Source organism: Elephas maximus, chromosome 17 (genome assembly GCF_024166365.1).
Source record: "Elephas maximus indicus isolate mEleMax1 chromosome 17, mEleMax1 primary haplotype, whole genome shotgun sequence".
NCBI classification, from domain to species: domain Eukaryota; kingdom Metazoa; phylum Chordata; class Mammalia; order Proboscidea; family Elephantidae; genus Elephas; species Elephas maximus.
In genome coordinates this window covers 9594137-9621037 of record NC_064835.1, presented here as the reverse complement: position 1 = coordinate 9621037, position 26901 = coordinate 9594137, and the positions used below count along the sequence as shown (strand labels likewise).

The window sequence follows — 26901 nt, the reverse complement described above, 5'->3', positions numbered from 1 at the left end:
TATAACTTTAGCCTGTTACTATTATGTTTTCAATGATTTTCTGTTATCTTGTTTAAGAAAGTTCCTCTTCATTTTCATCATAATGCCTACTGAATTTTATCGACAGCTTTCCACAACTGGTGAATATGTTGACATAACAATGTGGTCTTTCTCCTTTAAGCTATTAGAGTTTTTAAAGGTTTCATTTTAAGCTCTTGTGAACTAATATACAGATACTTTTTTGGAGAGATAACACCTTAAACCTGTCAACAGCCATTTATCCTTAGTCTGACTGGAGGCACAGAAATCAAGAGGGTCCTGAGGATTCACAGCATCTGGGCTGGAGGCGAAAACAGCGTCAAAGGTACAAAAAGATTCAGGCTAGGCTCTTAACTGGCACAGATTGCAGGCTCAGCCTAACAGACTACTCCTGCACTTTCTGACCTTTGCTTATGCTACGTGCTGCCTAGAACACCCTTGTCCTTGTTCCACCAGTCTCTGCTCATGGAAGCCTTACCCATTCTTTAAGGCTCAAATTAAATGCTACCTCCTCTGGAGTCTTCCCAGATCCCCCAGATCCACCATCCCCCAAATTCCAACTCCTCATGCCATTTAATTTTGTATGAACCCCACTGTAGCAGAAATCACCTAATTCCACTGTGTGTAATCGCTTTTGGTGCAGGTACATTTTCTTTCTCTCTCTGGCCCAAGTGATTGGCGGAGTGCCTGCCATACAGTGGGTGCTCAATGATGCTAAATAAGCCCTGACAGAATGAAGAGTCCACTGCCACTCTTTATCCTGATGGCCTCTACCCCTGTGCCGGGACTGAGGACACCTTTCCAGCCAGGGTCCTGCAGGGTAGACTCCATCTCGGCAGAGGGCATCCAAGGCCCCTCACCAGCCCCGGAAGCCGGGCTGCCTACAATGGGAAGACTACACTTCCCAGCGATCCCAGGAAAAAGCGAAAAGCCTTTGGCTTTGACAGCCGCCGCCACAAGTCTTTCCGCCTCCCCAGCCTGTATGGGAGCTGGGAGCTGGATTATGGTGGCCTGAGCAGCAAACGCAGCCGCAGGAGCCCAGAGCCCACGGCCCCTTCCCACCCCGCACAGCCCTCCAGGAGGACAAGGAAAGCTGCCGCTGTCGACCTGCCATGCACACCCCTCCCAGCCCCCCGAGGGGCCTGAGCCACCCTCTCCTGGATAGCTGCTGAGGCTGGACTCCACCGTCTAGATGTAGCGGAGTCCGGAGATCTGTCTCTCTCTTCTTTCTGTCTCTGCGGATTTCTCCTGCCCGCTAGCCACAGCCTGGACCCGGGGGCTGGCTGAGGGACCTGCAGGCTCTGGAGTCCTGATGCCCTAAAGCTCACTTTTTTGAGAAGCCCCCGCCACCAGCACCCAGAGTTGGGGGGAGGCAGCAGGGACCGACGTGGACCACGGAGAGCCCAGTGGGCCTGCAGGCCGGGCCACCATGGCTCTAGTAGCCCTGTCCTGGCTCCTGCTGTGGGTGGGCTCCGGAGTGCTGCCTGCCCACTGCACTCCACACGGCATTCGTCTGCCTCTGCGGAGTGGGCTAGGTGGGGCCCCCCTGGGGCTCCGGCTGCCCCGGGACACCGAAGAGGAACTGGAGGATCCCAGCCGGAGAGGCAGCTTTGTGGAGATGGTGGACAACCTAAGGGGCAAGTCAGGCCAGGGCTACTACGTGGAGATGACGGTGGGCAGCCCCCCACAGACGGTAAGGTTGCCAGCCCGGCCCTCCACACTACCTCCCCCTACTTCCAGCATGAGCAGAGGGAGACAGGGCAGGAAAGTAGCTTGCTGGTCCCCTGCTAATATGGGCCAAAAGGTGCAAGCAGTAACTTTAGCCAGGAGGGGGACCCACGCCCCCACCCAAACCATTCCTGGGGTCAGATTGGCAGAAGTCATCCCCAAAGCTCTTCTTTCCCATTTCCCTACCCCTCACTGGCATCCCAATCCCCCTTGTCCAGTTGCCCTCCCTCCGCCCCTGGTCTTACACACATACACCTCTGTAAGGATTTGGGGAAAGAGAAATACCCCAGTGGTGGGAACTTGCCCTGGGGGGAGGGTCCAGGCCAAAGGGCACTATGAACAGGTGTCAGTCCCTCTCTAATGTGGCCAACTCTCAATCTCCCAAAGCTCCCCTCTGGGCATCTTGCTCACCCAACCCTCTCCTTTCCTCTGGTCTTCCGGTCAATGTGGGGTTTTGACCATTGTTCCCAGCACCTTAAGGGCCGAGGAATCCTCGGCGCATGTTGGACCAGCCCCTTTCTCCCAGTCTGAGCTGCCACAGGGACAGCAAATCAAGTTGCAGAGATCCCCTGAGCTCCACTGGACTCAGAAACCCTGGACACACTCTTGCCTCCCCCTAGTCTCTCCCCCCTCTTCCCCTCTCCCTCCCCTTCACACGCCGCACTCAGCGCCTCCCCCATTCCAGGAACCAAGCCTGGGGAAAGGAGCCAAGCCCCCTGCTCAGAACTATACTCCTTCCGGAGCTGATAGGTGCTGTGTGTTCGGGAGGAGGGGTGAGAGGGTGGAGCAAGCACTGCCAGCTCTTCCCATCCTTCCTGGCAAGCCCCCAAAGTACCTCCGAGGTGGCTGGGGGAGACTGCACCCACTGCGCCTCTGTGGGTGGCTGTGGGAGGGAGGGTATGAGAAGCAGCCCTCCGAGGGGGCCTGTGACAGACCTCTGCGTGCATTTGCCTCCTCTGTGGGCGAGTCTGGGCAGGGTGGCAGTATGGTTCCGTGTATGCCGGTGTGTGTCACCTTGAGTCTGAGCCTGCACACCTCTGTGACCACCCCCTCTCCTGAATCTGTGTTTGGGAAGCCTATCCTTGGGAGGGTCTGTGAAGGTGTGGGAAGTGTTTTTATGTGTTGGCGGGAGAGCCACACTTCCCTGAACTTCTCAGACAGCTCTTACTCTGGATCTGGGAGAAACAGAAATCACCTCCCAATAACCTGACCAGAAGAGAGCCCTTGCTAGATCCACACCACCCAGGCCCACCTCCTTGCTGATCCAAGCCCTGGTGTCCCCCACTTACCTTCCTTTTTACTGTGCACCCTGACTCCCCCAGGAATAGTCTCTAATGGGTGTGTGGGGCCAGGACAGAGCCTGAATCTAGGCCCCCAGCAGCCTGGCCAGCAGAACACTAGGTATTATCTGGGAGCAGGGGATGTAGAGCCCTGAGATCAACTCCCAATTCTGCTACTGATGCGCTGTGCAAACCACTCACCAACCCTGTGACATGGATGCAGAATACGGCTGTGGAACCAAAAAGGGCTTTGGAGTCAGACAGACCAGGAGTCCCAGCTCTGCCACCCACAGCTTTTCCTTTTCCCAGCTGCGTGGCCTTGGGAAATTATATGACCTCTCTGAGGCCATTTCCTTATCTTTAAAATGGGTGAAATGAGATCTTCTTGGCAAGGTTACAGTGAGGATTCAATGAGACTATGTAGGTGAAAAGGAGCCCTGGTGGCACAGTGATTAAGTGCTCAGCTGCTAACCAAAAGGTTGGTGGTTTGAACCCACCAGCCGCTCTGCAGGAGGAAGATGTGGCAGTCTGCTCCTGTAGAGCTTACAGCCTTGGAAACCCTATGGGACCGTTCTACTCTGTCCTATAGGGTAGCTATGAGATAGAATTGACTTGACAGCAATGGGTATGTAGAGGAAAGTATCTAGAACAGTACACCTGGACACATGATTGACCGCCAGTATATGAAGTCACTTTTCCCTGAACGTGTCTGGCCACTTCTGCCTCTTCTGTGCTATGCGATGAAGCATAATACCTTGGGTGTTCCGGCACTGATCGCTGTACTTTCCTGGTCCCCTGAGATCATGTGTATACCGCCCAACCCAGGACTTGGCAGAGACTAATTGCTCAATATATGCCATATCCTTCCTTCTCCTTCTAAGGAGGAGAGAAAAGTGGGCTTAAAGTTCAACACCAACCCAAAGAGCGAGCGTCAGGGAGACCAGAGTTAGAACAACTCTGTGGACTGCCCCACAGTCCTAACCTAGGTCAACGTCGGCCAAAATCTGTTCTGTGCTAACTTTGATTGTCTCCCCAACAGTCCGGGAGAAGGATGCCCTTTCTCCCCACCTGGTGAGGCTGTTGTAAGCATCAACGGAGAACATAATGGCAGAGTGCTCTGAACAAGTAAAAGAGAAATTTGGGGAGCATTTTCTATGTGCTGGAGTCCCTGGGTGATGTAAATGGTTAACACACTTAGGGGCTAACTGAAAGGTTGATGGTTCAAGTCAAGCAAAGCCACGTTGGAAGAAAGACCTGGTGATCTACTTCAAAAAACCCAGGCATTGAACCCCTGTGGAGCGCATGGCTACTCCGACACCCACAGGGTCACCAGGGGCTGACTCTACAACGAGCGGTTTTTTCCTTTGTGCTGGTGTATTGGACAGAAGACATATTTTCTACCAAATGCTTAACCACTGCACCACCAGAGCTCCAAACACTGTCTAGTCCCCTTTAATGGAGCCCTGGTGGCGCAGTGGTTAAGAGCTACAGCTGGTAACCAAAAGGTCAGCAGTTCGAATCCACCAGCCATTCCCCGGAAACCCTATTGGGCAGTTCTACTCTGTTCTATAAGGTCGCTATGAGTCAGAATCCACTTAATGACGAGTTTGGGGCTCTATAGTAGTACCCAGAGTGAGTGATCTAGGTGCTTAGAAGGTTGGAAAAAGCAGGAAGGTCTCACAGAGGGCATGAGAGCTGAGCATGGTCTTAACGGATGGACAGGAATGGGAAGGCTATTCCCAGTGGGGGGATACACCTATCCCACCGTACTGTCATTGTCTCAACTTGTCTGTCCACTCCTTCCCACCCTATCCCCCTTAAACTGGGAGAGACCACAGTGAGTGAGAGAATGAGTTATGTGTGTTTGGGCTTATGGACGTCTGTATAGGGGGCAGCGAGAAAACCGGTTCAGTTAATGCAGCAGGTTTTTGCTGAGGCTGGAAAAGTTTTGGTAAAGAAGAGGGAGCCAAATTGCCAAAAGCCTTAAATGTCCAGCTAGAAGGCTTGAACTTTTGTCTGCAGAGATAGGGAAAAATTGAATTTATTTGTGCAGGGGAATGACATAAAGAACATAATCTTCTAGAAAGAGACATCTGAATTTTAGAAAGAATGGAGCTGAGAGATACCAGGAGCCACAATCTGTCACCTTCAGTGGTCTAGGTATGAGGTGCTATGACAAGGATGGCATGAGGCTGTGATCACATGGGAGGGAAGATGAGGATGCAAAGGATATTGCAAGGCAGAGGGGCAGGACTTGATGACATTGGTGTGAAGGGTGAGGGAGAAGGCGTCAAATGACGATTTTGAGATTCTGATCTGGGGTGAATGGGGAGATGACAAGATCGTTGGTGGGAACAGAAAAGTCGACAGGATGGGACAGTATGTACTGGCATACAAATACATATTTCTATTTATTATTCCAGTTTATAAAGACTTTCCATACTTTCTACATATATTATTTTGTTTTTACAGCAATTTCTGATCTATATATACATACATATGCCTATATATGTCTATATGTATACGTATATACATATATTTATATATGAAAAGTTAAACAAGCAGCCAGGTGGTAGGCCAGTAAGCTGAGCCCCATCTCAACCTTGTTCTTCCTACTATGTTTGTTGGGGGGGAAAAGGAGTATTTTGTCATTATATCCTTCTTCCATTCTCCCATAACACCTACTCATCTGTCTCTTACTACACTTACTGTATCGTAAATGTCTGTTTTTGTGTTTATTTATTCCCTCATAAAACTTCGAGCTCTTGAGAACTATTATTTATTTACTGCAGTGTCTTATTTCTCTTTGCATTCTAATGTCTACCACAGTGCCAGACTCAGAGCACGCACCTAAAAGTGTGGAGCGAATGAATAGACTGTAAGGCACCTGAACGGAACACTGATGGACAGCTGTGAGTGCAGGACAGGAGCTCTGGGAGGAAATACGATAGTATGAGCATCACTGACAAAACAGGATAATTTAACTCTTAAGATTGAAATCTGCTGACAGTCGATTCAGTTTGTCAAATATTTATTGAGCACTTACTGTGTGCAGAAGTGAAAAATAATGTCTTAGCCCTTGTTGTTGTTAGCTGAAAACTAGTCATGGCAGTCCCATGCACAATGGAATGAAACACTGCCCGGTCCTGCGTCATCCCAATGATCATGATCAGCCCCCAGGCCAGACCTTTGTGATCCGTAGGGTTTTCACTGGCTGATTTTCAGAAGTAGATCACCAGGCTTTTCTTCCTAGTTCATCTCAGTCTGAAAGCTCTGCTGAAACCTGTTCAGCATCATAGCAACATGCAAGCCCCCACTGACAGACAGGTGGTAGCCACACATGAGGTGCATCGGCCGAGAACTGGCATGGAATTGGGATGGAAGCACAGAATTCTACCACTGAACCATGAGTGCCTTTGGAGAGCTCACAATTTAGTGTGAGACACAGACATGTAAACACCTAAATACCTTACAAGACTAAATGCATTTGGTGCAAATAGAAAATCAGTGGATCCTGGAAGCACAGAGAAAAAAAAAAGAGAAAGAAGAGGTTAATTCTAACAGAGCATTAGGAAAGCCTACCTGGAAAAGGTGCTATTTGAATATAGCCTTGAAAGATAAGAAAGCTTTGCTGAGTGGAGAGTGGTGGGGAGAAACACTTCATGAACAGAAGCATGAGTTATGGTAAGAAGCTGGAAGTTACGGTAGGGCTGACATGAGGCTTAGTGGAGTTGGGATTTTACTCTGGAGGCAGCTGGGAGTCATCGTAGCCTTATGAGAAGAAGGGTGGTCTTGGTTCTAGGAAAACAGCTTCAGTGTGTGAAATGATCTGGATAGGCTAGAGCCTGAGATGAGGCTATCGGTTGACATACAATGGATTAAAAGAGGGTGGTGGTAGTGAGGATAGAAAGGAGAGGTCTTTGGAGAGTCAGTAGTCACATGCTGGTTTACCCAGTTGTTCTTTGTCCCTGATAAGATGTAGGGGTGGGGGTGAGGGAACAGGAGAAGATGATTTGCCTCCTAGTCTCTCTGCCTTTGTTTGCAACAGGAACACAGCAGCAGGGGCCAGCTTTTATAGAACAATATAATTTACCCAAGTTCCACATTTATTATTCTGCTTTAGCATACCCATTTTGGGGATGAGGAAACTGAGGCTCAGAGAAATTAAGTAGCTTTCTCCAAGTTATTCAGCTAGGAAGAACAGAGCTGGAGTTCAATTCTCAGATCCTTGGATTCCAAGTCCAAATACTGGGTTCTTTCCCGGATCCTGTATTCCTGAGTATATTGGTTGACTCTGAAATGCCTTGTGCATGTATCCAGCAACCGGCTGAGAACGGGCATCTGGAAACCAGGAGAGAAGTCAGGAATGGGCATGTAGACTTGGGACTTACCCACAGAGAGGGGGCTGTTGAAGTCAAGTTAGCAAGTGTACTTACTTTTTGAGAGAATGGAGAGAGAAGAGAAAGACAATTGAGGGAGGAATATTGGGTGTAGAGTAGGGATCAATAGATCAAGAAAAAATAATCAGAGACATAGAAAACCAAGAGCCAATTGGTTTCCACTCCCCTCCTATTCCCTGCCCCCTGCCACCGAGTCATTTTCAAACTGTGTTTTGCAAGGTTCTGTAAGGTGACCTGGAGCCCTGGTGGCATAGGGTTAAGAACTCGTATATTAACCAATAGGTCTGCAGTTTGAATCCGCCAACAGTTCCTTGAAACCCTGGGGGGCAGTTCTAGTCAGAATTGGCTCCATGGCAACGGGTTTGGTTCTTTTTTTTTTTTTTTGGTAAAGCCATCCCGTGATGAGGGAGAAGGTTAGGAGAAGGGTAAGCAGGGAAGCCTCTAGACCATTCACCCTTCCTCTCTCCAAGCCCTCCAAACCTATCCCAAAACCCCCCACCCCACCCCCTCAGAATAGCCCTTTTATTGTTTTCGTATAGTGGACTTCTGGTACACACACACACACACACACACACATATTTTAAGAGTTCTGGTGGTACTGAAAAGGTGGAAAACTGTTGAACTCAAAGAACCACCCTTGAATTAGAACTGGCAAGATCCCAGTTCCGTGAGTTTCCTCCCCAGTCCCTGAGACCAAAATTGGCTCTACTGGATGGGGCCTCAAGTTGCCCTAGGCCTTTTTAGACCCTAAGGTTGTCATTTCATACTTCTCCTCCCTCTGCCTCCCCATGGCAAAAAAGAACAAGTTTAGCTGAGAGGAGGAAGCATTGAGAAAGACTCTTCCCTTTCGGTAAGACAGAAACTCTTCTTAGGCAACATCCAATAAGGAGCTAAGCAGAAAAATCTGGTTGCAAATCCAGGAAGAGAAGTATCTCCCAGGGAAGCCCCTATACCTGGCAACTAACTTCTCTCTCTGCTGGGAGCCATCTCTCTTGGGGGCCTGGGAAATGGAGGGTTCTGGTAAGGAGTCAGGCAATTTTCCTGAGTTCCCTGAGATTCCCCTGACAGGATATTCCCAGAGGGATGGGAAGCACTCATTGATGGAGCTTGCCTACCATGTCCTCAGGCACTGTAGCCAGGTGGTTCCTGAGAGGGTGAAGTGGGGCCCTTTGAGGAAAATGATGGATCAGCTGACAGGTGGGATCCAGGACTCCCAGCTTCTGTTCTTACAGACTTTGACAAAGCTACAGAGTAAACTGGTGGAGCTCCCTGTTTCTCCTACCCAGCCTATCCTCTTTCAACAGATCTCCTGACCTGTTATTACCCTGTGGCTACCCCCTCTGCTGCCCACTGGAGCCCCACTGTGTCCGGGCTGGATCCTTGACTGGTTCTCCGGGTCAGTGAATCCCACCAAGTAGCATGAGTAAACCCTGGCATCTCCCAGTGGCTTAAACAAACAAGCCAGTGTGCTGGGCATGACCAAGGTGCCAAGAACAGATGGGCTTATGCCAGAGATCAGCTTCATTTTCAACTGAGGACAGACAGAGAGGAGATTAAAATCTGATAATGAAAAGCAGGTAGCTAATAGCTGCTGTGATACCTAAGTTATAGAGTAGACTTCAAGAGCCACCACGGGGAGAGGAAGGAGGCAGAGGAAATAAAACCCCTCCTTCAAGCAGAACATCTCTGCTTTTTCCTTTTTGTATACTGGCACCCCGTATAAGATTGGAAAAGGGTCCTGTTGCTTAAAAAAAAAGTAAAGGTTGAAAACTATTGTGTTAGATCTGTTCTTTAAGAATAGATTCCTAAGTTTATTGACCATTTACATCTATCGTCTTCATTTGAATAGGAAGCTGATGTTAGTTGAGTCGGCTAGGGAGAAATGAAGCATCCTGTCTAAAGGAAGAAGGATGCACTAGATGGGTTTGGGGTGATCCAGCCTCCTTGGGATTCCTTAAAAACCAGAGGCAGGTAAGTGGCACCAGGAAGCCTGCTTGCTCCTAGGGACCAAGAGTGAATTAGAAGGCAAAGGATATGTCTGGCGAAAGGAGTCCATTTGTGTAGGGACAGCTGACTTGTTCAAGGTGGGAGGAGCCTGGACAGGACCCAATTGCTGGACTCAGGTTTGAGGCAGGAGCCATGTGCTCTTTTGGCCCTCAGCCAGTCCCAGCTGCTGACAATTGAGTCCCTCTGCCCTTCCTTGCCCTTCTTTCAAACTTGAGCAAGCTCAGACCTGGGAATATCCACTTCGAAAAGCAGATGAAGCTTACTCAGAAGTTTCTGGGACCAAGGAGTGCTGGAGTTCCTACAATTGTCTAAGAACCAAAGGACCTTGGGTAGACAGACATTCAGTCAATGCTCAGGGTATGACGGGCATCATTTGTGATTGGTCAGTGCCCATACACAGTACCAGATTAAAGTCACCTCTGCAGGGCCCTGGGGGCTAAAAGTTAATAGCAGGGGTCTGTAGGGAAACTCTGGTGGCGTAGTGGTTAAGTGCTATGGCTGCTAACCAAAGAGTCGGCAGTTCCAATCTGCTAGGCGCTCCCTGGAAACTCTATGGAGCAGTTTTTCTCTGTCCTATAGGGTCGCTATGGGTTGGTATCAACTTGACAGCAATGGGTATATAATGGGTATAGGGGCACAAGGAGCCCTGGTGGCACAACGTTAAGCACTCGGCTGCTAACTGAAAGTCAGCAGTTTGAACCCACCAGCTGCTCTGCAGGAAGAAGATGTGGCAGTCTGCTTCTGTAAAGATTACAGCCTTGGAAACCCTATGAGGTAGCTCTACTCTGTCCTATAGGGTTGCTATGAGTTGGGATCGACTCAGTGGCTATGGGCTATATAGGGGCACATGGAACTGTGGAAAATAAGGCAATTACTGTCAGTTAAAAAAAATCATTGTGGAGTACCCACTCAAGACAGTTCTACTCTGCACATATGGGGTCACCATGAGTCAGAATCAACTCACCGGCAACCAACAACTCAGGGCTAGTTAATACGTTAGTGGCTAATGATACAAATGACCCTACCGTCGTGAAGCTCATAGCCTGCGGACAGACAGACGTTAAGTAAATGATGAGTGTTACAGAAACGTGGTCCCTACCCTTGTGGAGCTCACAGCCTGCGGACAGACAGACGTTAAGTAAATGATGAGTGTTACAGAAACGTGGTCCCTACCCTTGTGGAGCTCATAGCCTGTGGACAGACATAAGTAAATGATGAGTGTTACAGAAAGAAGCACAGGTGCTATTGGGGATCTGCAAGAACAGGAACCTAATCTTGGCTTAGGCCACCAGGGTAGGGTCTTTGGGAGGAAAGATGCTTAAACTGTGACTTGAAAGTTGAATAGAAATTGGACAAAACAGGGAGAAAACATTCCAGACAAAGGAAATGGCATTTGCAAAGGTCCAGAGGTGAGAGATCATCTTCCTACTCAGGAGGATGTAGAGGAAGGGGAAAATGACAAGAGGTGTTCACTGGGGTTGACCTATGTTAGGCCTCTGTCCAGGTGCCTGCAAGGTCAAGGATCCCAGGGTGTAATTCAGATATTTTGTACTAGTTATCTGTTGCTATGTAACCAACTAGTCCAAAACTTCAAGTTTTAAACCAAGAACCATTTTATTTCTCAGGCATCTGTAGGCTGCCATATAGTTCTTCAGCAGGTCTCACCTGCGCTCAGGCTGGACCACGCTGAGCCTGCTGGGCCTATCTTGGAAATCTTCCATCCTCAAGGAGGCAAGACTGAGCTTCCTCATATACAGTCTCGGGACAGCATTCCAAGAGGGCAGTCCCCAGTGCACAAGTTTTTATCAAACCTCTGCTTCCATCAAGTTTGCTGATGTCCCATTGGTCAAAGCAAGTCACATGGCTAAACCCAGGGTCAGTGCCAGGAGGGATCACACAAGGGCATGGATACAGGGAGGTATGATTCATTACTGCAACAATCTACCACATACTTCTCCACAGGAGAGAGACATAAAGGCCAAGGAGAGGGAAGACCAGACTTGGGGGCTGCTCAGAACCAATGGATTCTTGTCCTAGCTTTGTGGCTTATTGTGTAAGATGGGTCAAGCTGATTACTCACTCCAGGTCTCAGTTTCTTCCTCTGTAAAACGGAAGAAATATCCCTATGTCTCAGCTTTGTCTAAAAAGGTTACTATAAAAGAGTGACTAGATCTTCCCCTGTTAACTGTGAGGCCCACACGAAGGAAGTAGACTTCCCTTTAGTAGGAAGAGTTGAAGTTAAGATGCCTCCCCAAACCAAAACCTGTTGCCATCTAGTCAATTCTGACTCATAGCGATTCTATGAGTTTCAGAGTGGAACTGCACTCCATAGGGTTTTTAATGGTAGTAATCTTAGTGGTGCAGTGGTTTTTAATGGTCGTTAATTTTAGCAGTGCAGTGGTTAAGAGGTAGGGCTGCTAACCAAAAGGTTGGCAATTCAAATCCACCAACCACTCCTTGGAAACTCTATGGGGCAGTTCTACTCTATCCTAAAGGGTCGCTATGAATCAGAATCAAATTCACAGCAATGGGTTTCATTTTTTTTTTTTTTAATCTTGCATAAGTACATTGCCAGGTCTGTCTTTTCTTCTGCGCACTGCAAAATTTGAACCACCAACCTCTCGATTAGTACTCAAGTGGAAGTTTGTTTGCACCACTCAGGGACTTAGATACCTCCAGAGGCTTGTAAAAGTAGTAAAACATTGGGATAAGCTACCAAGAAAGGTGGCAGGGTCTTAATAACTAGAGACCTGTCAGAATAGGAAAGAGTCCCCATCTCTTGAGGCGTGAATGGACAGATGACTCCTGAAGGCTCCTTTCATCCATAAGAATCTGAGAGCTGAAGCCAAGACAAGTAGGGTTTGAGGAACAAAGAGCTCACCCTAACCTCACCAGCTCCATAACTATCTCATCACCCAAGAGCAACTGCTGAGAAGTCCTCTAGGGGTGCCTTGCTGTGTAAGAACCGTGGACAGGTGTGCCTTTCCCTGTGGGGCTTGTTAGTACTTCCCAAGAAGCTGCCTTCTCTCCGAGGCCCCTAGGGGCACATTTGTTTGTTAAGTGATTGGCACTGACCTAGCCCTGACCCCAGTCTGCAGCCCCCTGGGCATCTAAAGGCTGAGTAGACTCCTGGGTCTGCCTGGCCACAAAGGGACAGGTGAAGAAGTAAGATGGCTCCAATATCACAGCTGGCATGACGACATGCATCACAGGACCCTGTGTCAAGCCAGGGGGCCAGATGAGAGGAATGGTGTACAGGAGGCAGATCTGAGCTATAGCCACTGCTATAGCCAGAAACACTCACAATTTGGAATCTCTTCCCTCACCCACCACCCCCCAAAACAGTAAATTAGGCCTTTCTCCCTTTTCTTTAACTGTTCATTCACTCAAGAAATACTTATTGCCAGGCACTGTGATACCTACTGTGGGGATTAAAAAAAAAAAAAGATAAGGCTTCTCTCAGAGTTCACAGAGTGAGTAGCAGATTAAGTAGACAAAACTGCAAGTAGAAAGGGTGGTGTAAGTAGAATGAATGACATACGCTACAGTAGCCTCTGGAGGGAGGGACCATGGTTGGTTTGAGGAGTTGGAATGAGGCCAGTATGGCTGGTGGGCAGAGTGGCTTGTGGGAGTCTAAGATAAGCTTAGGCTGGATCTATAGGCAAGGCTGGACCATGAAGGGCCCTGTAAGGCCCTTGAAGTTGAGGTATCTTTGAGGTTTTTCACTATGTGTATCTAGAGCTCAAAGGGGAGGAATGGGCTAGAGCTATAAGCTTAGGTCACCACCCATATCTCTCCCTTTATTATACTGCGGTGGCTTGTGTGCTATCATGATGCTGGAAGCTATGTTACCAGTATTTCAAATACCAGCAGGATCACTCATGGTGGACAAGCTTCAACACAGCTTCCAGACTGAGTGGACTAGGAACAAACGCCTGGCGATCTATTTCCAAAAATTAGCCAGTGAAAACCCTATGGATCAAAACAGAATATTGTCCACCACTGTGCTGGAAGATGAGCCTCCCTCAGTTGGAAGGCACTCAAAATACACAGTGGTTACAACAAGGGACTCAAGCATATCAACGATTGTGAAAATGGTGCAGGACTGGGCAATGCTTCATTCTGTTGTACATGAGGTCGCCATGAGTCGGAGGCAACTCAGTGGAAACCAACAAAAGCAAAAACATAAGCTTAGGAGTCATTAGGACGTATGTGATCACTGCAGCTGTGGGCACTGGTGAGCTTGCTTAAGGAGAGGGTATAGCATGAGAGGAAGAAGGCCAAAGACCAGTCCTTGAGAAGTGAGTCTGCAAAGCCAACAGAGAAGATATGATCAGAGAGGTCGGAGGAAAAGCACAAGATACAGTGACAGGGAAGAGCGTTTCAAGGCAGGTGAGGCCACCAAGTGTTGATGCTCCTGAGAAGTCAAGCAAGAGGAGAGCTGACTTGAAAGCTGTCTTTTGTATTTGGTGACATGAAATAATCACTGGTAACTGTAGTAAGGGATAGAGGTGGAACCCAGTTTTAGAATGGGTTGGGGAATGAGTGGGAGGTGAAGAAATGAAGACAGCTTGGCTGAGAACTTTGGTTGTGAAGAGGGAGGAGAGAGGAGGAGGCGGGTAGCTGGAGGCAGATGTGAGACTGAGGAAGGTCATTTTTTTTCTTTTAATGAAGAGACTCCCAAGCATTTGTAAATGCCAAGAGGAAAAATCCGGGTGGGGAGTGGTGGTGGTGGTGGTGGTGAAATCTACCTGCAGAAAAAGGGATAATTAATAGGGCTAGGTACCTGAGAAGGCGGGAGAGCATGGACTTTAAAGCCCAGGTGGAAGCTCCTACCTTCTCCAGGAGGGGCAGCTGAGAAAAAGGATTGGCTGGTGTAGCCACAGGCGTTGGGATGATTGGTTGTGGGAGACGAGGGCGGTCCCATCTCATGGTCTCCGACTGTCTGTTGAGGTTTTGGGCAGCATTCAACCCTTTCACCACATTATTCTCTTTCAGGCCGCCCCTAACTGCCTGCCCTATTTCAAAATGAGTGCAGTGACTCAGTTCATTTTGCATAAGGTCCCTGCCCTGTAATAGCAGCAAGAAAGGGAGAGAGGCGGGCAGGAAGCTGCCTGGTCAGGACACCCCACACAGCTTGGGGTTTGGATTAGAATTGTGGGAGGACAGGACTGGAAATTACTTCTCTTAGAAGCAGAATCACATTGCAAAGGGCAGATAGTCGGATATTTGGTCAGGAAGGAATCTCAACTATTTATTTTGGTTTCCCATTTTTTTGTGGAGGGTGATGAGTGGGAGGCAGAGAGCAGTGGTGGCCAGAATCCTGGTATGGGGGTGGGCAAGGGGGATGGGAGCAGAGGGGTCATTCCTCCTTGGGCTAGGCCCCCTTTGGGGTGGAGCAGGGAGACCTCCTTCAGATGAAGGAGAAAGAAGAAAGGTTGGGACTGGAAGGACAAGAGTAGCCAGGGCCTCCTGGCAAGGGAGAGAGTGGCCCGCCCACCCCCGCGGGAAAGGATGGGGGAGGCAGGTGCCTGGAACAGTGGGGACAGCAGGGGCCCTGGTAAAAGCTCATGTTTTCCTAGAGCCAGCCAGGCACATACATTCCAGGTAGTCCCTCCATTGCACGGGCCACAGGTATCAGTGCTACGGGGGAGACCCTCTTTCTTTGGGGTCCCCAGAGGTATCAGTGCTATGGGGGAGACCCTCTTTCTTTGGGGTCCAGTACCAACAGGGATCCCTGTAAATGAGGCCAAACCCCAGAGCTGGGAGCTGAGTCCTAGAAAGGCAGGGGAGGGGGATCCTGGGGCATAGGTGGGTGAAGAAACCTTTTTAATCATTAACCTGGTTGACTGAAATCTGAACTGCTGAGCCTCTCAGCTCTATTGATTTTCTCTGAAAGCACAGCGTCTGGAGCTGGTGGCTGCTCAGAGACCAGGGAGAGGGACAGAGGGTAGAAGTAAGGTAAGAGGGGGCAGGGAGGGAAATGGGAAGCAGGCCAGGAGTAGGGGGCTGGGAAGGAGGGAGGAGGCAGGGTCAAAAAGCTGGGGAGATAGTAGAGAGGAGCCTTTGAGGGCCTGAGGGAGGCCAAGAAGACTAAGGGGGAGCTAGGGAGAGTATGGCCATCATAGCCAGAGAGGTAGCACTGAAAGCCCAAGGAAGCCACAGGGAGGATCTGGCAAAGACGAGGAAACTGAAGCCCAGAGACACATACTGACCTGCTCAAGGTGACAGTGACAGAGCCTGCACCAGAATCACGGTCAACTCCTACTGCACTGAGTAAAAAATAAAAAAAACCAAACCCACTGCCATCAAGTTGATTCCGACTCATAGCAACCCTGTAGGGCAGAGTAAAACTGCCCCATAGAGTTTCCAAGGAGTGCCTGGCAGATTTGAACTGCCGACCTTTTGGTTAGCAGCTGTAGCAATTAACCACTACACCACCAGGGTTTCCACTGCACTGAGTAAGAGCCAAAAATGAAAGATCCTGAGGTCAGGGAGAAGCTGAGGGGATGGACATGGCCAGAGAGGGCATCCAATTTACAAGTGACCATTTTTCTTAGGACAGGGGCCTTTACTGTTTTTGCCTATGAAGATACAGTAGGCATTCAAAATATACTCCGGGCTGACTGGGAGAGAGGTTAGGAGGAAGGACAAGATAGGGAAGATGCTAGGAGAAGGAGCTGCACAGTGAGAAACACCAAGAAGACCTCTATCCACGTTTACTCAGCCAAACATGAGAGCCCTGACTAGATGGGTTTTCACCAGGACGTCATACTGGGCTCCTGGCGCCCTACTAGGTCTGACGGTAGGAGTCATCAGTCTATGTCACCTCTGAGACAGAAGGGAGCCCTCCACAGGGAGCCACATTCTGGCAAGCAAGGTCAGAAACACATGTGGGCACCGACGTGCCATCCTGGTCCCCATAGCTCCTCTTGCCCATGCCAGCTCCCAGAATAGCTCTTCTCGGAGAGACATGAGCCAGGCTGCTTGCTGAGTGATATGCTTCCTGGGAGAATAGAAAAGGAGAGGAAGGGGCGAACTCTGCAACAGAATATCAGTCAGGTACACAAAGGGAGCAAGGGGCAACCTGGTGGTAGAGAGGAACAGGAACGAAGACAAAACGCACACACACACAATGTGGCTCAGATGGCATAGAAAATGCTGATTCTACAGAGAGGAGCAGACAAATGTTTCTGAGGCCGTGTTGAGGACACCATCTGTCTCTTGGTTCTGACTGTGGTCGTGGTACTAGCAGGTGCAGCTTGTCCAGTCCTGCATCATGGAAGCTTCACCCTGGACATTCCAAAGGGAGATTGTGTGGCTGCTGGGGTGATGACAGAAGTGGTGAGTCCAGCCTCCTGTCCATAACATTTTTTTCTTCTCATTTCTCTGACAGCTCAACATCCTGGTGGACACAGGCAGCAGTAACTTTGCAGTGGGGGCTGCCCCCCACCCGTTCCTGCATCGTTACTACCAGAGACAGCTGTGAGTTCTGGGGAGAGCTGAGGGGGAGAACCCTTCCCAAGGATCCAGGGCTGAGAAGGGTCTAGGGAGGGGTGCAAGGACAAAGACTAGATCCTCAGATGCTTTCTTCCTATTAGGTAAGGGGAAGAGAGAAGGGGAGAGTGACCAGGAGAGAAGGGTGAGCTTCAGGAGGTATATTACAGGAAAGGGTAGCTGAGAGGCAGCTAGGGAGTGCTTTAGTACTGACATAGGGCAGCTTCCTGTGGGAGGTGAAGAGGAAGGGTGAGCAGCCCCACAGTTCACAGAGCAACCTCATGGGTCTTTCCCAATCTTCATTCCCTTTGCCTGAATGGGAGTTGAGGGGGACTTCCTCCCACATCCCCTCGATAACTCATTTTTCATGGCAATACCAATCAAGTCTAGGCTGAACTGGCTGCAATGATAGCTCCCTTTGCTGTTCTCACCCCTAGAGCCCAGGGGCCACTCTAGGTGGCTTTGCACAGTTCAAGGAAGTAAAAAGCCTTCCATAAACCCCACCACCTGGACCAACATGAGGGACCAAAAGCTAAAATGTCTCCTCTTTGCACCTCCCAGAGTTCCAGCAGCTGGAATCAGCTTACTGGTGGAGGGGAGGGCTGAAGTGGGTTTTGAAGGTCAGAGAGGCAGTGAACGATGATCTGGGAGCCCCTTCGGCACAAAAGCAGGGAGAAGTGGCCAGAAGACATCTAATGACTGAGACATTTCTGTGTGTCAAAACATGTGAGTAGAGGCTTAAATCCCATTCTTGGACTTCCAGGCAGGTGCAAAATCCACTTTTACCATTTCCTGTCTTTTTTGGCCCCTTCCCTTTATTTCCTGATCTAAAAAAAGCAGTCAGGGAGTGGGGCATGGTCACGACCAATGAAAGGGAATTCATTCCAGTTCCTGTGTATCCCCCCACCGCCTCCCACCACACACACACGTAAGCCTGGCTAGTGGCGTGATTACACATAGGTGGCGGTGAAGCATGTTCCACACAAGTGGTGTGCAGTACCTATCTGCCCTGCTGAGATGCTTGTGCAAATCTCTTCTCTGGAAGAACTTGCTGTAGAGGTTCCACATTCCCCTGACTGGTACTTTCTCTACTATTCAGATGGTACCACCAGGTCCCAAGGCAGCAAGAGAGTCAATGGCTCCTTTTCTCTGGGAGCTTGATGGCGCTAGGGGCATGGGGGGCAGGGAAGGAGATGCTTGCTAGCTGTCCCTTCAGCAGCAACAGGCACAATACACAAAGCCTAGGCTTGTTCCTCACAGGGCCTGCGCTCCAGACTGGGGAATATGAGCTATGGAAGCAGGACAGAGAACCCCAGCAATAGCTCCCCTCATCTGTGTGTAAGGTCACTTCACTATTCTGCTCTAGGTGATCAGTCTAGGGATGTTCTGTGGAGCAGCCAAAAGGGAGACTAGTCAGGGGTGAAGCGGAGATGAGGTAGGCATTTGGGAGTAGATGTGATGCTTGATCCCTACACCAGTTGTTGTGGCTACGCATCCACGGATCTCTGCTTCCTTTCCACAGCTCCAGCACATATCGGGACCTCCGGAAGGGTGTGTATGTGCCCTATACCCAGGGCAAGTGGGAGGGGGAGCTGGGCACCGACCTGGTGAGCATCCCCCATGGCCCCAACGTCACCGTGCGCGCCAACATCGCTGCCATCACTGAATCAGACAAGTTCTTCATCAATGGCTCCAACTGGGAGGGCATCCTGGGGCTGGCCTATGCAGAGATTGCCAGGGTAAGAGGGACAAAATCTAGCCCTACACATGCCCTCTGCACATTGCACAGTGCATGATACAGGAAAGGAGTTGGGAGACAGAAGGGGAAGGAACTAAGGGAGAGAAACAAATCAGTTTAAAGGAAGATTTAAATTTCATCCCTAGAGAGAAGTTGTGACAGGTGCAGGAATAGACTGTGGTTCCTATTTATTCTAAGATCTTTAAGAATACGAGAGGCCCCATAAATTTATAACAGGTTAGGTATCTGGAGAATCAAAGATCCTACAGAGCTATAGCCCCATCAGTACTTCCTGCCTGCACTGTCAGTGTCTCTTAGTAACCCCCTCTCTACCAAATCTCGGTACTTCAAGATGGTCTTTCCTGAGGATTATCCCTCAAGTTTTTGTTTTTGCCTTCCAGTTTAGGCAGGAAGCTATCCTCTTTCCACTAAAGTCCGGTGCGAGGACTCACTTTGTCTCTTTCTGCCACAGCCCGACGACTCCCTGGAGCCCTTCTTTGACTCTCTGGTAAAGCAAACCCACATTCCCAACCTCTTCTCCCTGCAGCTCTGTGGTGCTGGCTTCCCTCTCAACCAGTCGGAGGTGCTGGCCTCTGTTGGAGGGAGCATGGTGAGTAGGCCCTCAGAGGAGAGGTAATGGCACTGGGCAGAGATGGGTGCCATCTCCTCCCCTCCCTCTGCGGCTGCAGCAGTTTGGGTTTCACTATTTAGAATCCAGAGATACCCATTATCTTCCCCACCCCCACTTTTCTTTTTCCATCCTTTTCTTCTTTGTATTACTTCAGGAAAGATCTGAGAAACTTATGGTAAATCTGGAGAGAGTCAGAGATGATTGAAAGGAAATGAAAATAAGACTCACCAAATTAAGACTATTCAGTCTGTTGATCAGAAGGCAGAGATCTAGAGAGGTTAAGTCTATTTATTAATTAGGACAATCGTGAATGGTTCTCCATCTCCAACAAGCAGAGAAAATAAAACTTATGATAGAAACAAATCATCATTCATTCAACATTTATTGTGCCAGTTTAGGTTTAAATAATTTTATATCAAGGGTTGTGTGATTCTGAAACAACTGAAAATTCGGGAAAGCCTTTTCCATTGAACATTTAAGAAACTATAAATTGCTTTGGGACGTGATTTGATTGGAAGCAGGAAGATGAAAAAGGTCATTTGTAGAGAGCCTTTCCACTCCGAGAAATTGCGATCCTAGTGCTTGCTTCCCTCTGTGCAGTGACATGGGCGCCTGCCTCTTTTTCTCCCTAGATCATTGGGGGTATCGACCACTCACTGTACACGGGCAGTCTCTGGTACACGCCCATCCGGAGGGAGTGGTATTATGAGGTGATCATTGTACGGGTAGAGATCAATGGACAAGATCTGAAAATGGACTGCAAGGAGGTAACAAAACCAGGGGGCAGCCAGGGAGAGGTGAGGGGGCAGGCAACACATCAAGAGGCTAAGACGACCCCAGGTTATGAGGTTGGGAGGATGAAGCAGAGGAGCAGGACCTGCGGGAACGAAAACGGTTCAGGGCTGAGCCTAGGACAGTCAGGAGCTTAATGGTCTCACAGCACGGCCTGAGGCTGGGGGCTAGGGACTGGCAGAGCACTCACACTAGAGCCAAGTGGCTTATGGTCTAGTAATGAAATACATGGAACTAGTTACAATGTCTGGATTCCAGTCACTGCCTTGCTTTATAGCCTTGGGCAAGTCGTTTTTGAGGTTGTGTGATATGACATGGTAGGAGAGGGGCTTTGGAGTTAGAAAGACCTGGGTTAAATCTGGCTCTGCCATTTACTATGTACCCTTAGGCAAGTTACTAATCTGTGTTTCAGTTTCCTCGTCTGCAAAACTCGGGTAAAAACTGCTTTCCCAAAGATGGTGGTAAAGATCAGAGATAATGTTTAAAGTGTTTATCCCAGTGCCTGGCACATAGCAGGTACCCAATAAATGGTAGCAAAACAATTCCGGTCTTCCTTAACCAAAAGGTCAGCAGTCTGAATCCACCAGGTGCTCCTTGGAAACCCACTGGGGCAGTTCTACTCTGTCCTTTAGGGTTGCTATGAGTGGGAATTGACTCGATGACAATGGGTTTTACCTAATTAGGAAACCCTGGTGGCGCAGTGGTTAAAAGCTTGGCTGCTAACCAAAAAGTTGGCAGTTCGAATCCACCAGGTGCTCCTTGGAAACTCTATGGGGCAGTTCTACTATGTCCTATAGATTCGCTATGAGTCAGAATCAACTCAATGGCAATGGAGTAGGTATATATATATATATATATATATATATATACCTCATTAGGAGCCCTCGTGGCGCAGTGGTTAAGAGCTTGACTGCTTACCCAAAAGCCAGCAGTTCGAATCCAACAGCTACTCCTTGGAAACCCTACAGGGCACTTCTACTCTGTCCTATAGGGTCACTGTGAGTCTAAATCGACTAGACAGCAATGGGTTTGGTTTTTGGTTTTACCTAATTAGGTTCTTCTGTATGTTAAATTACAAATAGATAAAAAAAAAGTACTATGAAGAGTTAAAAACACTATACAAGGTATTTTTAAGATTTAGAGACTGTCGCCCACCCAGGATAAGAGCTAACATTTACTGAGTGCTTCCTATGTGCCAGCTGCTATTTTAAGTGCTTTAAATGTATTCATTCATTTAACCCTTGCAACAACCTTCTGAGGTAGGTACTATTATTATCTCCATTTTAAAGATGAGGAAACTGAGGCATAGAAGTTAAGTAACTTGCCCAAAGATACACACCTAAGAAGCAGCAGAGGCAGGATTCCAAACCAGGCAAACCCCCCAAATAGTCCTCACCCCTCCAGCTCAGCCAGAGCCTGGCAACGAAGAAGGCTTTTGCCTATTCTAACCCTCTCTTCTTTCTCCTAGTACAACTATGACAAGAGCATCGTGGACAGTGGCACCACCAACCTTCGTTTGCCCAAGAAAGTGTTTGAAGCTGCGGTCAAATCCATCAAGGCAGCCTCCTCGGTCAGTGGGACTAAGGATGGGGGTGCAGGAGATGACACAGAAAGCAAATGGCAGAGGAAGGCAGCGACAGCCCACCCCTCAGTGAGAGCCATGGTATCTGCCCTCAGAGCCTCCCACTGAGACGTCCCAAGAACATTCGCGTCCCTTCTTCACGGGCCTCAGTCTGCTCATCACACAATCTACCTGACACAGACCTTTTACCCTGGTCTCCCCATCTCTTACTCTAATCCTTGGGTTGCAGTCTATCTTTCTCGAGTTTGGTTATTCCACTGGAAGAGGAGACATAGGGCCCAGTCAGTTATCTAAAAATGAGAAACAGTGACAGAGGTTCTTTCCTCATTGTTTTCCCCTTCTTGCTAACACAGACGGAGAAGTTCCCAGATGGTTTCTGGCTAGGGGAGCAGCTGGTGTGCTGGCAAGCAGGCACCACCCCTTGGAATATTTTCCCCGTCATCTCACTCTACCTAATGGGTGAGGTCACCAATCAGTCCTTCCGGATCACTATCCTCCCACAGGTATGTCCCCACCTCCAAACAGTGAGATCCCAGGAAGAGAAAAAAGTACATATTGGGGGCTAGCGAGCAGATATGGCTTCCCAGAACTAGGAGACAAAACAGATGAATGTCCAAAGATAAAGGGCCCTTGGAAAACCCAACCCCACAGAACTCAGGGATGGCAAGAGGAAGAGCTACCTAAGGGCAGAAATACCTAAAAGGTAGAGATGGGATATAGGATGGAGTGAGGAAGACATACTCTCACCTGTGATTGCTTACCCCTAGCAATACCTGCGGCCAGTGGAAGATGTGGCCACATCGCAAGACGACTGTTATAAGTTCGCCATCTCCCAGTCATCCACAGGCACTGTTATGGGAGCTGTTATCATGGAGGGCTTCTATGTTGTCTTTGATCGGTCCCGAAAACGAATTGGCTTTGCTGTCAGCGCTTGCCACGGTGAGAGTCGGGGCTGTGGGTGTGGGGCCAGATACATGTTCTCCCTGTCTGGCAGTTAGGATACCTGGGACCCTGCCAGTTTGGGAGGTAGTAACAGTTGCCTGCAGCCAAAGTTAGCATATTGTGCAAAAGCTAGTGTCAGTACTTGTCTTCTTCCTGTACTGCCTGGCATGGTGACCTCTGCCTGGATTGGTAACCTCTGCTGGAAACCCAGAAAAGAGCTGCCTAGGCACGCTGGGGAACTCTAGACTCAAAGGCAGTAGGCTGAGCCTCTGGTAACTCTATCAGTTGCTGTATGACGAAGTTCAATGCTCAGAATTTGGGCAGATGGCAGCATCTTGAGGTTCGTTTTCAGCAGTGGCAGGTGAATTTACTAGGGGTGGTCACTGAGGACTACTTACTTTTAGGTATTATTCCTACTAGATAGGTATACAGGAAAGGGTTGTTGTTCCCAGTGACCTGGGAGGGGAGATGCCTCCATCTGGCACAGGCTTTCTGTCCTGCTCCTGAATATCTCCAAGGAAGCAGACTGCACAGCCTCCTCGGGTGCTAATTTTAAGGTCTCACTATTCAGAAGTTCTTTTTATTGTAAAACCCAAACTGATATATGACAATGAGAGCTGCCATTCACATTTGCCCTTTTCCCAGTGCACGACGAGTTCAGGACAGCAGCAGTAGAAGGCCCTTTTGTCACGCCAGACATGGAAGACTGTGGCTACAACATTCCACAGACAGATGAATCAACCCTCATGACCATAGCCTATGTCATGGCTGCCATCTGCGCTCTCTTCATGCTGCCACTCTGCCTCATGGTGTGTCAGTGGCGCTGTCTCCGCTGCCTGCGCCATCAGCACGATGACTTTGCTGACGACATCTCCCTGCTGAAGTGAGGGGGTCCACGGGCAGAAGATGGACATTCCCCTGGACCACATCTGGGTGGTTCACTTTGGTCACAAGTAGGAGACACTGATGGCACCTGTGGCCAGAGCACTTCAGGACCCGCATCCACCCACCAAATGCCTCTGCCTTGACAGAAAAGAAAGGTTGGCAAGGTGGGTTACGGGAATTGCTCCCTCTGAAACAGGAGAGGGAAGAAAGACGTGCTCTGGTGGTAGGAATACTCTTGATCACCATAAACTTGAGTTGGGAAATTCTGCTGCTTAAAATTTCATCCCTGAATCTTTGCCCATGATTCCTGTAGCGTCTCCAACCCAAAGTATTCTTTTCTTAGTTCCAGGTACTGGCATCACATCCAGGTCACCCCAGCGTGTCTCTGTGGTATCCTGGCAGAGAAAGGGCCAATCCTGTCTCCCTGCTGGCCAAAGTCAGTAGGAGAGGGTGCACAGTTTGCTGTTTGCTTTAGAGTCTGTATAAACAAGCCTAACATTGGTGCAAAGGCTGCCTCTTGAATTACACAGAACATAATTAGATTGAATATTTGTACAAATTGGGGAGGTCAGGAAGAGAAGGTGAGGGATTACAAAGGCAGGGAATAGTGGGGATAGTTAGGATCAAAGGCAGAAACGACCACTTGCCAGGTCCACTTTAGACCTCATCTCCTAGATAAAAGTCTTAGGAGTGTTGCAGCCCAGTGTTTTCTGTGGTTGCAGCCTGACCAAAAGTGAGATAGGAAGAGGGCTGATATAGCCAAAGAGCACTTTTTAGCTCTTAAATGAAAAGTGCCCACTAAGAAGTTCCATATAACAACTGAATTTCTACCTTACTAATTCCACTTGTCTTTACCTAAACCCTTTATCCTACATACAATAGGTAGCACTGAAATATCCCAACCCTGTAAGCCCCAGGTGCCCTATGGGAGAGCCAGTGGAATATAGCAGGGTTGGTTTGTTCCCTCCCCCAAATCCCTATTCCTCTGGAGCTTTGCAGCCAAGGTGCTAAGAAGGATAGGAGACCTCTCCTACCTAATCCTTGAAAGTAGAATCCTGAAGATTCGTTCAACAGGTATAGGATTGATGCTCTATACCTGTGTCTGGATTTCTTCCTATTCAGCTGTAAGTGGTAAGATCTTTACATAATATAGATCTGTTTCACTACCTTTTCACCCTGTCTAACGTCCCCTCCATTTATTTGTTAAAGGCATCCCACAGCGGCACTAGTATTATGCCAAGAGTGCCAGAAACACAGCATTTTCTGGCTCTAGCAACATCACCTTCAGTATCAAAGCTGCCTAGAAGAGGAAGGCAGCCACAGCACTTCCTTATCTCCTTCACCATAAGAGCCCCTCATCTTTTTCCCCTATCCTGCTGTCTACTCCCCACTCCAGGTAGTATTTGGGTACCCAGGCTGGTTCTTGGGCTAGATAGTAGGGATCAAGTTCATTTCCTCTCTATCAGTTCTAACACAGTAGACTGATACCAGTGTTAGTGGGAAGAGCTGAATTTTTCTGTTACACCCACTGCATCCTATCTGGTCGACACACTGCTTCCAGGTATGGGACCTGCCTAGTATGGGATTACCTGATGAGGGAGAGGGAAATACAAGGAGGGCCTCTAGAGTTCCTGGCCTCAGCCGGCTGCCCACAAGCCATAAACCAATAAAACAAGAATACTGAGTCACAGTTTTTTATCTGGGTTCTCTTCACTCCTTCTGCACTTGGTGCTGCTTTGGTTGACTGGGAACACCCCATAGCCACAAAGACTAACAGGAAGATGAGACTGTCCACTTCCAGCTCAGAATTTACTGTGTAAATAACTTCCAGAATTGCTACCATGAAATGAAAATGCCATGTTCTGCTTTATAATTTCTACCCATGTTGGGGAAAACTGGCTTTTCCTCAGCTCTTACCAGGGCATAAAACTCAAACTCTTTATTAGTAAGTCCTATTGTCCTCTTTTTTTTTTTTTTAAGAGAAAACTCCTTGTATTTATTTTTCTTTTTACAGTTATCTCCTTTCTGCCCTGAAACTATGAACTCTAGGTATATATATAAAAAAAAAATCTTGACAATGGCTTCTTGCTTGTAAAAATATGTATTACGTATCTCTATTTTTAAATTCTACTCCTGAAAAATGACTGTCCCATCTCCCCTTACCTCATTTGGGGCCTTTCCTGTTGATCTGCATGGCTTTTTACCATTGCAGGCCAGTGGAAAGAGGGAAAATGGAGAACAAGGGTAGCCAAAACTTAAGTGTGGCTTTCTAATTGTTCCTGAATAAGAAAGTAAAAAGAGCAACAGCGAGGCCCCAGCCCCCATGCAGATCTCCAAAACACTTGTCCTCCTGCTATAGCTGGTTTTCCAGGGACTTTTACTAGGAAGCAGTTAATACCCCCTATGTACCTCCTCCTTTTTTTCTATCTACTCCTATGGCTTCAAAGATTTTTGGAAAAGAAACAGAATATTCTTTCTACTCATCTCTAATTTCTAAATTTTCAGAGGATACTGAAAAATACTGCAGGTGGCCCAAAGCCTGCTGCAAAGTTGAGGGGAGAGAGAATATTAGATCACAAGACAAAAAATGAATCCCCCAAATGATAAGAACAAAGGAGCCGGTCTTCCATTTTGCCACATTTCCTGTTCATAACGGATACCAAAGTGGAGACATTAATATTTCATTAATCAGAGAAAAGTGGGTCTTCTGACCTCTACAACATTTTAATTACTCTGCAAGATGCCAAGGAGGACCCGGAAAATTCAGCTCCTTAAACTGATGTTGGTCAATAAACCTGGGCAAGTAAGGCAAGATAAAAGAAAGAATACATCCATGAAATGACAGGCAAGGATGAAAGACACAAAGGAGAGAATTTAGCTGGACCTGAAAGGAAAAGTCTTTGCCACCCTGATAAGTATCACAAGTGTGACAAGCATTTCCAGGTCCCAGAAAGGGAAATTCAACTGTTAGTCATATAACGATGACCTTCCCCTGGAACCTTTTTTTTTTTTTTTTTGGATTAACACTTAGTTTTCACTTGATAATTTCAAAACAGAAAGGAGCTGAAGCCATTTCTGGTAGGAGTAAAGATAAAAAGGATAGGAAAACATTCAATGTTCTAATAGACTCACAGCTTTCCCAGGTACGAAACCTAAAAACCAGAAGGGCTCCATAAACGTCAGTGGATAAATAATGTAGTTGCAGATAGCTATCCATGGAGTAAACGATTCATAAACTTGAAATCCAGCCTTCCTTCTTCATATCACTCTGGTCTCCATTTTTCCCAGGACAGGAAACATGTCCCCTATAACATTCTTGTTTCTAAAAATTAAAACCCAGCATTTCAAGATCATTCTGCAAGTAATTTTGCACAGACATCTCCTCACCCCAGTGCCTGTGT

The 26901-nt window shown here is 48.2% G+C and overlaps 1 protein-coding gene across 2 annotated transcripts; it reads left to right on the top strand.

The window, feature by feature from the left end:
• The first annotated feature begins 952 nt into the window (after positions 1–952).
• Positions 953–26517, top strand: BACE1 (beta-secretase 1). 2 transcript variants are annotated; one of them, XM_049856186.1, is made up of 9 exons: positions 953–1711; positions 16830–16918; positions 18453–18669; positions 19216–19278; positions 19932–20066; positions 21560–21661; positions 22027–22176; positions 22441–22612; positions 23261–26517. In XM_049856186.1, exons 1-9 carry the CDS (start codon positions 1448–1450, stop codon positions 23500–23502), a joined length of 1434 nt encoding a protein of 477 aa, XP_049712143.1. In that variant the 5' UTR covers positions 953–1447; the 3' UTR covers positions 23503–26517. The 2 variants fall into 2 exon arrangements, with proteins under 2 accessions (XP_049712143.1, XP_049712142.1); XM_049856185.1 differs by having other exon boundaries at positions 19141–19278.
• The last annotated feature ends 384 nt before the right edge of the window (positions 26518–26901 follow it).